This window comes from Mastigoproctus giganteus, chromosome 11 (genome assembly GCF_048544385.1).
Source record: "Mastigoproctus giganteus isolate SK-2022 chromosome 11, ASM4854438v1, whole genome shotgun sequence".
Lineage (NCBI taxonomy): Eukaryota > Metazoa > Arthropoda > Arachnida > Uropygi > Thelyphonidae > Mastigoproctus > Mastigoproctus giganteus.
In genome coordinates, this window is record NC_143585.1 from 145,247,834 (window position 1) to 145,259,902 (window position 12,069).

The 12,069-nt window shown below is 37.2% G+C and overlaps 1 protein-coding gene across 1 annotated transcript in view; it reads right to left on the bottom strand.

Annotated features, from left to right (window-relative positions):
- Window positions 1-397: 397 nt before the first annotated feature.
- LOC150078498 (tRNA:m(4)X modification enzyme TRM13 homolog) overlaps window positions 398-12,069 on the bottom strand; it is a 376,145-nt gene continuing 364,473 nt past the window's right edge. The window contains exon 13 of the mRNA XM_090385143.1: window positions 398-1,250. Within this exon, the coding sequence (XP_090241269.1) occupies window positions 1,040-1,250 (211 nt within the window). The 3' untranslated portion in view covers window positions 398-1,039. The remainder of the gene's footprint in view (window positions 1,251-12,069) is intronic.

Below are 12,069 nucleotides of genomic sequence, written 5' to 3' on the forward strand. Positions count from 1 at the left end.
TTGCAATTGTCAAAGAGCTAGATATCACAGAGACATCTGGGATAGACTTACACAACTAATTTCTGATCATCTAACTTTTCTTTACATTCTGCTAATTCCTAATCATTCTGCAGATTCTCTGTTTCTTCACTTTCCCAATATTTCAACATACAAACCCATTAGTTAACAAAAGACCTTTGGGGTTTTAAGAAAACTAATGCCCTGAAGAGGAGGCATTTGAATGGTATGACTGTGCTTTAAAAATATAACAAAAGCATACTCTGTCATGATCCATATGTAAGAAACAGATGTATTAATAAAGATGATATTTAGTTGTTTATACACCCAAATCATCATGGTTACCACTAGTGTGTGCCTATCTGCAGATGGGTGGGGGGGAAGTGATCTTTTCTGATGTAGCTTTTTTTTTTTTTTTGAGTAGTTTACATTTGCAACATTCTGAAAGAACTTCACTTTCTAATGGATTCCATTGAAAAAGTGGTATTCTATATTTTTTATGACCTAAACTTAGTTTTTAAGTTAATGTATTTTGAGGCTTTGGTTGTTAATATATATTGCTGTTAGTGTTGAATCATAAGATATAATATTTTTGAAATTTTTGATTATCCAGCTATCCTAAAGTTCTATGAAACCTAGATAAACAAAAATAGATGAAATGCCATAAAAATATAATAAAAGCATTTGTGTGTACCCGTCACGATTCTTACATAGGAGATAAAAGTGTAATAAAGATAATATTCAATTGTTTACACATCAAAATCATCAAGATTATCACTGATGTTTGCCCTTTCTGAAGATTTGAGAAAGGGAAGATAGATTTTCTCTGGACTTCTACAATGGATTTATCTAATGGTACACTATCGTGAGCTTGGGTCTGGTGGAATATCTGCAGATATTCCATTACACAGTTACTACATATATAGTTACCCCAGTTGTATGATGTGTGTTGATCATATGAAATCTGAATTTAAACTATAGAAATCATGTATTATATTAAGACTAAACAACTTATTCAACGTAAGATTTTTTTCATGGAAATTTAAGGTATATGCAAATCACTGGTATGTTTATGGGTAGGCACTGCAACCAATGCCACATTTTCCAAAGAGGAAGATAAATCAACATAAAAAATGAGTTCACTGTGAAAATTGTATTGTTCAAGATACTTCATTCTTCCAATGTCTAAGAGCTGTTTACACTTCTTTCCAATTTCTTCTCTTTGTTGAGGAAGTAATTTCAACCTTTTATACCTTAAAAGGAGAGAAAAAGAAAAAAAAAAAAAAAGGATGCAGAAGGAAAGAATACTTTTAAAATAAAAATAAAACTTAAATATGAAATTCTGAGTATAACACATTAAATACTTTATTCAAATTTCAACACTGGTCAGATCTTAGAATAAAGTATTTTACTCTAAGATTACTGCTACCCAGATGTAGGACCTTGCATTTTTCAGTGTTAAACAACAGCTACCACATATCAGTTAATTCAAATAACTTATCTGTCTTGTTTAAGTAGCATCCCCTCATTACTGTCATTAACTACCCTGCCCACCTTTGTATGGTCAGCAAATTTAGACAGTAAACTTGAAATACCTACGCCAGTATCATTAATAAATATGAAAAACAGCATATGAAAAATATGAAAAACATAACATCACTACTCCAATCATATTTTCTATGGCTGGATATTTGATATTATCATCAGTAATCTGTAATTTACTTGGGTCTGCTAGGTTTCTTGCCAACATTTTATTTAGCTATTGTCTTTCTGTCTTCTTTGTATGGGACTTGGTGATTGTTTACAAAAAAAAAAAGTGTTGTGACTGACTTGGTTGCCTGGTTGTCTGTAATTCATTGCTGTGAATTCTTATACAGGAATTTGGCAGAATTGGATATCTTTCTTTCTTTGATAAATTTCACTAAGTCGTAGATTTGCAATAGTGGGAGTCACCAAGAAGATTTCTTGGCAATGTCACCTTCTCTTATTATCCTCTGAATTTTCAATTAAAATATTTTAAATGCAATGTATTCTAAAGTCACTGCTCTTTCCCAGCTAATGTTATAGGGTTTTTATATGCATTTTAGCAAATAATTCAAAATATGGTTAAAAAGAATACAATGATATAAACCAGTAAAACGTATTTAATAAATAACACAATAAAAATTTTTTGTGTTATCTATTAAATACGTTTTACTGGTTTATATCATTGTATTCTTTTTAACCATGGGCCCCAGTACACCAGGCCCATTTATCATAATTCAAAATATGTCTACAGTGAAATTCAAAGTCTAAATTGAGTCTGTTAACTTTTGACATATCCTCCAGAATTGTGCAGAGAATCAGAGAAAATTTACAAAGATTTACAGAGGAGAACTGGCTACAGTTGACCAAGGCAGCAACACAACAACATTGTACCCCCATTCTACTTCTTGCAGCAGTAACGCATAAACACTATTAGTCCCAGAGACAATCGCTGCCTAGGCCAGTCTGCCACTGCTTCTAAGTCATGAATCTATAATCTACTTTGTTCTCATCACTGAAACTACAATGAACTGCAATCACTAATGATACATTGCCATTGCAGGTGCTGTACATCTCTATATTTAAATACTGCACTGTATATACTCAAAATAAGAATGATAATGTGCTTCACAGAAAAAATACCTTCACAATGGAGGATAAAATTTACTTGTTCCTCTTAAGGAATTCTTAGATTTTTGTATGCAATAATAATGATCACTGAGTTAGCATTAGCAGAGGCATATAATGCAAAAAAAAAAAAAAAAAATGATTATTGAGTACCAGCTAAAAAAAAAAAAAAAAAAAAAAAAAAAAAATCCCATTTAACCCATCCATTTGCTCCAAAAGTTTCTCTAGTTCTTCCTTCAATTTATTTAAGCTATCAACTTAAAAAATGACAGATGGAAGTTTGCTCCAGCAATCAAGCACCCACTGGCTAAATGTAAGTTGTTCCTCAATTTGAATTTATGCTCCCTCAGGTGAGTAATCTGAGCAAGAGGAAGAATCCTATCAGCATCGAGCTTGCTCAGACCATTCAAGGATTTATAACACCTTGATCAGATCACCTTGCAGGCACCTAATCTCCAGCTGCTGCAATTTTTAGAACTCAAGACTTTCTTGGTAAGAGCAACCCTTTGTTCTCCTCACCAATCTTGTTACTCTTCTCTGTACTCATTCCAGCAGCTCTACATCCTTTCTAAAATGAGGCCTCCAGACTTGTATGCAGTACTCAAGGTGTGGCCTTACTATCGCCTTATAATATACTATCTGCCTGAGCAGTGCAGGCAGGCAGACTGCTGTTCTAGCAGTCCGCCTGCACTGCTCAGAAAACTTCATATCTGACTGTACAATAACCCCCCCCACAGGTCTTTTTCATTATTCACTACCCTGAGTGTAGTACCGCACAGTTGTTGTTGTTGTTTGGTTTTTTTTTTTTTAAGGAGCATTAGCAACTAAGCCATATTGCTCCGGGATACGTGGTGGTCATTCCCTGACCTTTCCGCATCCTCCGTATTTGGTGGTGACCGCACAGTTGGTATGTTACTCTGGGGCTACTGCTACCCATATGAACTACTTTGTATATGTCAATGTTAAACTTCAGTTGCCACCTCTCAGCCCATCTATCCAACTTTTCTAGATCCTGTGGCAGTAGCATACTGCCATTAACAACCCTGCTTAGCTTGCCTGCCAACCTTCGCATCAGCAAACTTGGAAATTAAGCCTGATATGCCTTTATCAACATAATTGATAAATACAGAAAGCAACAAAGGGCCCAACACTGAACCCTGAGGAACTCCAATAATAACATTAATCCATGAAAAGCAATGTCCACTGATTACCACTCTCTGTCTTCTCCTACTCAGCCATCCCTTTATCCACAGCAGCAACTTGCCTTTAATGTCACACTATTTTAAATTAAAATACATCAGACTTTTATGTGCAACAGTATAAAAAGCTTTCCTGAAATCAAAGTACATGATATCAAAATAATTTTTTGCATCCAGTTCCTTTGTGACCACATCATAGTATCTAGTCAACTTGTTCAGACAAGATAAAAACCTTAAAACCCATGCTGTGTCTGGACTATAACTGCAGTCTTAGCATTAGTAGAGGCATATGATGCAAGAAATCAAGCTTAAACAGAATCACCAAAAAAAAAAAAAAAAAAAAAAAAAAATAAAATAAATAAATAAATAAATAAAACCACCTTCCCATTTCACCCATTCATTTTCTCCAAATGTTTGTCTAGTTCTGCCTTGAATTTATTTAAACTGTCAACTTTTACAATGACAGATGGAAATTTTCTGTACATCTATTCTACAACAGTCTTTCCTCAATTCAAATTTGTCCCCCGAGGCGATTAATCTGGACAAGAGGAAGAATCCCATCAGCATTGAGCATACTCAGACCATTCAATGTCTTATACACTTCAATCAGATCAACTCACAGGTGACTAGTCTCCAGACACTGTAATTTGCAAAACTAAAGCCTTTCTTTGTAAGTGCAACCCTTTGTTCCATTCATTAATATTGTTGCCCTTCTCTGTGCTCGTTCCAGCAACTCTACATCCTTTCTAAAATGTGGCCTCCAGAGCTGTATACAGTACTCAAGGTGTGGCCTGACCATTTCCTTATAAAACGGGAAAATCACATCCTTTTCCCTTCTAGAAAAATTCTGTATATCACTGACAAGACACCCTGAGCTACTCTTGCACACTGTCTATACTGTTCAGAAAACTTCATATCTGACAGCACAATTACCCTCAGATCCTTTTTATTCTCTACCATTGTCAGTGTGGTACCACACAACTGATATGGTATTCCTGGGGTTACTGCTACTCATATGCAGTATTTTACATTTGACAATTACTCCCAGGTCTTTTTCTCCTTCTACCACCTTAAGTGTAGTGCTACACAGTTGGTATGTTTCTCTGGGGTTATTTTTACCCATATTAAACTTCAGTTGCCACTTTTCAGCCCATCTGCCCAAAATTCAGTTGCCACCTCTCAGCCCATGTGCTCATCTTTTCTAGATCCTGTTGCAGTAGCATACTGTCATTAACAACCCTGCCTACCTTTGTTTCGCCTGCAAACCTAGATATAAAGTCTGATATTCCATCATCAATATCATTAATAAATACAGAAAACAATAATGGACCCAACATTGAACCCAGGGGGACTCCGCTAATAACATTAGTCCACGAAGAGCAGTGACCACTGATTACCACTCCCTGTCTTTTCCCAATCAACCATCCCTTCATCTATAGCGGCAATATGCCTCCAATGCCACACTGCTCCAAATTGTGCAGCAGTCGTCCATGTGCAAAAGAATCAAAAGCCTTCCCAAGATCCAAGTATATGATATTAAAATTATTCTTTGCATCTAGATCCTTTGTAACCACATCATAGTATCCAATCAACTTGATCAGACAAGACTTCCCCTTAACAAACCCATGCTGTGTCCGAACTATAACCGAAGTCTTGTCCAGATGATTCTGCAATGCATCTTTAACCAGTGCCACCATTAATTTCTCCAGAACAGAAGTAGTAGTAATAGTGGCATGTGATGCACAAAAGCAAGTGTATGAGCTTATCCAGAACCAGGCGGGAAAAAAAAAAAAAAAAAAAAATTCACAAAACAATTCTCTCTAAATGTTTGTCCAGTTCCTCCTTAAATTTATTTAACCTATCAACTTCCACAACGACAGATGGAGGTTTGTTCCAGCAATTAACCACTCTCTGGCTAAAGGCAAATTTCCACACATCTATTCTACATCTGTCTTTCCTTAATTTGAATTTATGCCCCCATGGTTCGTAATCTGAACAAGTGAAAAAATCCCATCAGAATTCATCGTGCTCACCCATTCAAGATCATATACACTTCAATAAGATCACCTCACAGGTGCCTAGTCTCCAGCCATTGCAATTTGCAGAACTTAGCCTGTCTTGGTAAGAGGATCCCTTCATTCCCCTCACCAATCTTGTTGCTAGCAAAATTCCTATATATCATTGACAAAACCCTATGACCTGCCCTGGCAGCTTGTCTGCATTGTTCAGAAAACTTTAAATCTGACAATTACTCCCAGGTCTTTTTCTCCTTCTACCACCTTAAGTGTAGTGCTACACAGTTGGTATGTTTCTCTGGGGTTATTTATACCCATATTAAACTTCAATTGCCACTTTTCAGCCCATCTGCCTAAATTTTCTAGATCCTGTTGCAGTAGCACACTGCCACTGCTGTCATTAACTACCCTGCCAACCTTTGTATCATCTGCAAACTTCGACATTAAGCCTGATATACCTTCATCAATATCATTGATAAATATACAAAACAACAGTGGACCCAACATCGAACCCCGTGGGACTCCACTAATAACATTAGTCCACGAAGAGAAGCACCCATTGATTACTATCTTCTGTCTTCTCCCACTCAACCATCCTTTTATCCATTGTAGCAATTTACCCTTAATACCATTCTGCTCCAATTTGTACAGTAGTCTGCCATGCACAACAGTGTCAAAAGCTTACCTGAAATCCAAGTATATATTAAAATTATTTTTTGCATCCAGTTCCTTTGTAACCACATCATAATAACCAATCAAATTCGTCAGACAAGACTTTCCCTTAACAAACACCTTGCTGTGTCTGAATTATTGCTGCAGTCTTGTCTAGATGATCCTGCAATGCATCTTTAACCAGTGACCCCATTATTTTACCCGGAACAGAAGATCCCCTTTTGTGAATTGGGGATACATTTGCAGATCTCCAGTCCGTGGGGACCTCCCCTGAGTCCAAGGATGCTCTCATAATTATGGCTAAGGGTTTTCTTACTTCCTTTGCTGCCTTTCTTATGTTTAACTTGAACAATTTCTCCTCCACTTTGCTCTCAGTTATTACAAAATCATTAAGCACCTTGCTACAATTTGATAACCTTCTGGCATTTTCAAACCTTAATAATTCCTCATGTGCAAATGTATATGCAAAATACTCATTCAGTTTGTTTACTATCTGAGCAGGATCATCAACAGTCGAACCATTGATATCATGTGGACCAATCAGATTCATCCCCTTAATTTTAGAGTTATATAAGTAAATAAATCCTTGCTATTTTTCTTAGCATCCTTTGCCAAAGATTTCTCATAATCTGCCTTCGCCTGCCTAACCTCCTTTGTGACCCAATTACAGATCCCATCCTTCCTTGAATGCTTTCCATTTAGAATTTGCTTTTGGTAACATCATCAGTTGGTCCCACTGTAGAATTTAAAAACTGTGTCAGACCACCGTAGTCACATTTATGAAAGCAAAAACCCTTCCCTTCCCTTTATAGCAGATAACTCTGAGTAAAATCCTCACCGCACACTGTGATCACTGCCACCTAGTAGTTCCTTTATCTGCAGATTCTTATATTTACTTAATGCATGAAGAATCACTACTGATAATCAGATCAAGAGTGTTACATCTACGCTCATTCCAATAGAAGCAGTGCAAGAATCACTTTCACCTCTGCCAGTGGCTATTATTTATTCTATCAGTCTGTGTATCCCCCCCAAGCTTTTCGACCCACCTATCATCCAATAAACCCACAAAAGCCTTGCTAGTGTGTGAGGGACCAAACTACAAGTTCCAGTCAATATCTAGGAAATTAAAATCCTTCATTATAAGACAATCTGATTTACTGGCCCATTCTATTTCTCTGTTCAGTTGTTCATTATACTCATCAGAGTCATTCGGCCTATAACAGACTACTACTCTCAATTTTGTTTACACAGTGCTTACCTCAGGGGCTCTTATCTGGTGAGTATGGGCTTGGCACACCCAGAAGTCCTGAGCTGGATATCATCATTCTTCTCTTTCTTGGTGATTCCCTTTTAACTCTCTCTCTCTCTCTCTCTCTCTCTCACAGGGTAACTCAAATTTTTTTTTGGCTGGTGCAGCATAAGCGTCAGGCTTCCTTGCACCATATAGCTAGTAATAATATCACACCAAACTGACTTGACATTGCACTGTTCACCCATGTCAACTGGCTGCACTTCCTTAGATTTTGTGTGTTTCTTGACTAATAGCATAACCCCTCCTCCCTTCCTATCATGCCTATCCTTCTTGTACACATTGTACTCTCCAAATTCCAATTCTGCATTCCTTATATTTGTGTGACACATCTATGATATTCCAACAATATCTGCCATTGTTGTTCTGAGCAACACCTCAAATTCATCAAATTTATTTACCAAATTCACAGACAATGTATTTACTTATTCCATGACAATTCCCAGCAGTCTCTGAAATCCTCCACATCTTGTTTTCCAGCCTACGCTCATTCCAATAGAAGCAGTGCAAGAATCACTTTCACCTCTGCCAGTGGCTATTATTTATTCTATCAGTCTGTGTATCCCCCCCAAGCTTTTCGACCCACCTAACACTGCCTTGATAGCATCAGCAAATATTCTTGTGCACCTCATCTCCGTAGAAGCAGTTTCTCCTGTTAACAAGCACAGACCACACTGAGAAAAATTCTACCCCACGAGCCTTGCACAATTCTTCTAGGGCCAAATTGTAGACACTTTCAAATTCAATCCTAATTTGCAACTTTTTTTTTTTTTTTTCAATGTTGCCCTGTACTTATTAAGTAAATCTGTACATCTACTCTGTAATGTCATTAGTGACCAATGCAGATATCACCTTTTGCCCCTGGCAGACACCCTGGTCCTATTCCACCTATCCCTTTTACACAAAATATTTCCTGTTCACATTTTCATACTATAAGAGTTTTATATTTTGTAACTATAACAGTCATATAGCACAATAGAGTAAACTCCCACTATTCACGGGGGTTACATTCCTGAGAAATGCCACAAATACTGTATCATGGCTCCCATAGTAATAAAGGGGTTCCGTTCCAAAGTATGAAATATATAAGAAAACGTAGTCTAAAATTTTGTCTATGTATGTATTATATGTACCTTCATAATATGACTATGTACATAGACAGTACATAGTGAAATGCAAGCATATGGCATCGAAATGAAAATAAGAAACAATTTAATATTAAATGTAATATTTATTAGAAATTTCAAACCAGCGCCTTTGCTAGCTAAAAAACTTATCCCGCCAGTGCTATCACCAGTTCGCTAAAGTGTTGATAAAAGAGTTTTGCCTTTTCACGAATGATGAGTGAACTTAAGGGAATTTTATTTTGAGTTTGATCTTCTACCCACAGATTTAAAGCCTCTTCCGTTTTTTCTAATTTAACATCACAAGTTACAGAGCAAATTTTTGAAGCAATTAGCGCGTTTTCACCGACACTATGGCAGATTTTTTTCTTCCGATTTCTTGATTGATCGTACCGCTGACTCATTGATTTTATAATGTTTTGCCACTGAGGAGACATTTTCACCATTAGAAATTTTATCTAATAACTCAATTTTATTCGCTAATGTCATCACCTTCTTTGATCTTTTCACATTTCCCTTGTTATTCATAGCCATATTTTTGTACGGGTTAGAAAGAACTTGTCCACAATAAAGTCACTTTCTTCCGTTAACACACTCGAAAAAGTCTGTTTTACACTGCAAAACGGTAGATTTATCATTTTTGTAAGCATATCACAATTTATAAATTGATAAATTTATGCAATTTATAAGTATAAAAATTAAAAGCAACGAAACCTTCCACGACAAGCGCATAACGCATACTGAACAAGGATTAGCAAGAAACATACACGCAAGTGATTTTGTCACCCCTCTCCCCCCACCCACTGAACGCTGTTTGACCGGGAAAGATAATTTTAGCCACGCCCATGTTTTTTTATGGCGGAAAAATGTTCACAGCGTTTTAAAATTCACATTTTTTAGGTTTCATTTTATATTAAATCAGCGACCGCGAATACAGTTACCACAAATAGAGGGGGTTTACTGTATATACAAGTTGTACATTAAAAGAAATGCTCTGTTGTTTATCATTTTTAACTTTCAAAATAATGAGAGGCATTACCTCAATATAGGAAAAGAAGAAAACACTACTCAGCACACCGGGTGACCGTTGGTCAGATGGCTGTAGTTCAAAGTGCTCCGTATTTTTTTAATCAAAAAAAGTAGTTCAAAATGCTCCAACTGAACTTACATTGTGTTCTTTGGATTCCTTAAGTGATGGTGAGTCCTCAGATATCTTTATATTGCCAAACTTCTAAGGCGTTTTGAAATTATTACTATTTTTCAAATTCTTGCTGTTGTCGTGGTCACTCACGAATGCCAGTGTTGTAATGCCATATAGGTTTGGCCATTGTGTATTATAGGATTCTTTTACTTTCTTCTATTGGTGATATATTCCTTGTAGTTGAATTTAGGTAATGAACATTGTTCCCTGAACTTTCAACTTGACGTCCGATTTTAAAATATATAATTTTTGAAATGTATAACTTAGTTATTTTGGAGTTATGGCTCACTATGTTTTTGTGTACAATAATTCAGTTACCTGGTGGCAGCCATACCCTCTTCCTTGAGTGTTGAGAACAAAGGCATTTGTTCTCAGCCAATCAGGCAGGAGTCTTCCACAGCCTGATTGGCTGGGGAAGACTCCTGCTTACTAACGGAACTCAGTGATGTTGCTCAAGTGAATAAAGTGTCTTTGTATCTATAATATGAAAATGAGGAATGAATTATTAATGAGGATTATTAATTAATGATAGTATTAGGAAATTATGATGCAATAGCTACTCCATCCTTAATAACTTTTAGCTATAATAATCTGATTAATATGTCTAAAGTGTGTTGTGCATATTGCCTACTGTGACGTCACTCTGTATGTGGCACACGTGTTACTAGTACGTGTGGACAAATAGTGTTCCCTAACTGATTTCCTTAGAACTACAAAATTCAGGAGCTTTGTTCCTCTTCCTGTAGACCTTTCAGAAGAAATCAAATTTACTCAAAAGCAACCCTTTACAATTGCTTTATTATAACTTTATTGGTCTTTCACCCCAACCATACAACCCTTAGACATGAGCTCAAGAGAAGCATCCTCATCATCAGCTGACGAGAATGTTGTAGCAGACGATTCAGACCAAGTTGGCCTCCAGCCTCCCCCAAAGTCAACAAGTCCAAGAAAAATAAACAGAAAAGTAAGAGGAGAGCAAAAACCAGGACACCCCGGTCTCCTCAAACCATACTAGAATTTCTCAACAAAGTGCCTCTTGATGAATCTGAACCTGTGATCTCATCTAAGTTTCAATTTAACACCTCAACGCCAGTTGCAGATCGCCTAGCCCCTGTTCCTCCTACTCTGCAACCTTCACAGGCAAGCTCTCCCTACACTGGGAAATTACAAACCACTCTCTCTTCAACAGTAAAAGTACTCCTGCCTCCCAGGCAGCTTCAGGGCCCTCCCCCAATCTATCTGAGAGTCCTAGCACAGTATCTGCAGCCAAACTATCAACTAATCTTCCTACCCCATCAGGGGCCCCCTAAGACCTCCTCTGCCAAACAACCAGAGGGACCACGCACAGCATTAGATCAGACTGAGGCAAAAGGCCTCCCCCAATCCAGAAAACTAACCATCACAGCAACTACACCTTCTGCATACCTTACAACTCACAAACCTATAGATGAAGAAGACCCATCAAATAAAATCTGCTTTACATAGGAATCTTGTGACCTTTCTTAATCAAGACAGTAGTCGATTCACCAGACAAGCGGCAAGTTATGTCCAGGAACTCTGGGCCACCATTGAATCTATTACCACTGCCCTCCTCATCAACAGAGAGAAACTAAAAACCACTAACGAGGAACTTAAAACAAGAACCTCCATGCTTGAGGAGGTGCTGGACACTTTACCGAATCTTCCTACACCACAGTCTCCACAGCGTATTCCCACATATGCACAAGCACTGAGGAATCCAAACAACAAAGTCAAACCCAAAGGCCCCACAACCTAGAAAACAACCGCTGCTTCGAACACCAAACCTTGTTGTCCTCAGACCAGCAGAGATAGAAGGAACACAAACAAGTGAGGATTTTAAAACCACCATAATGAAAAAACTGAAGGATGATTTAAA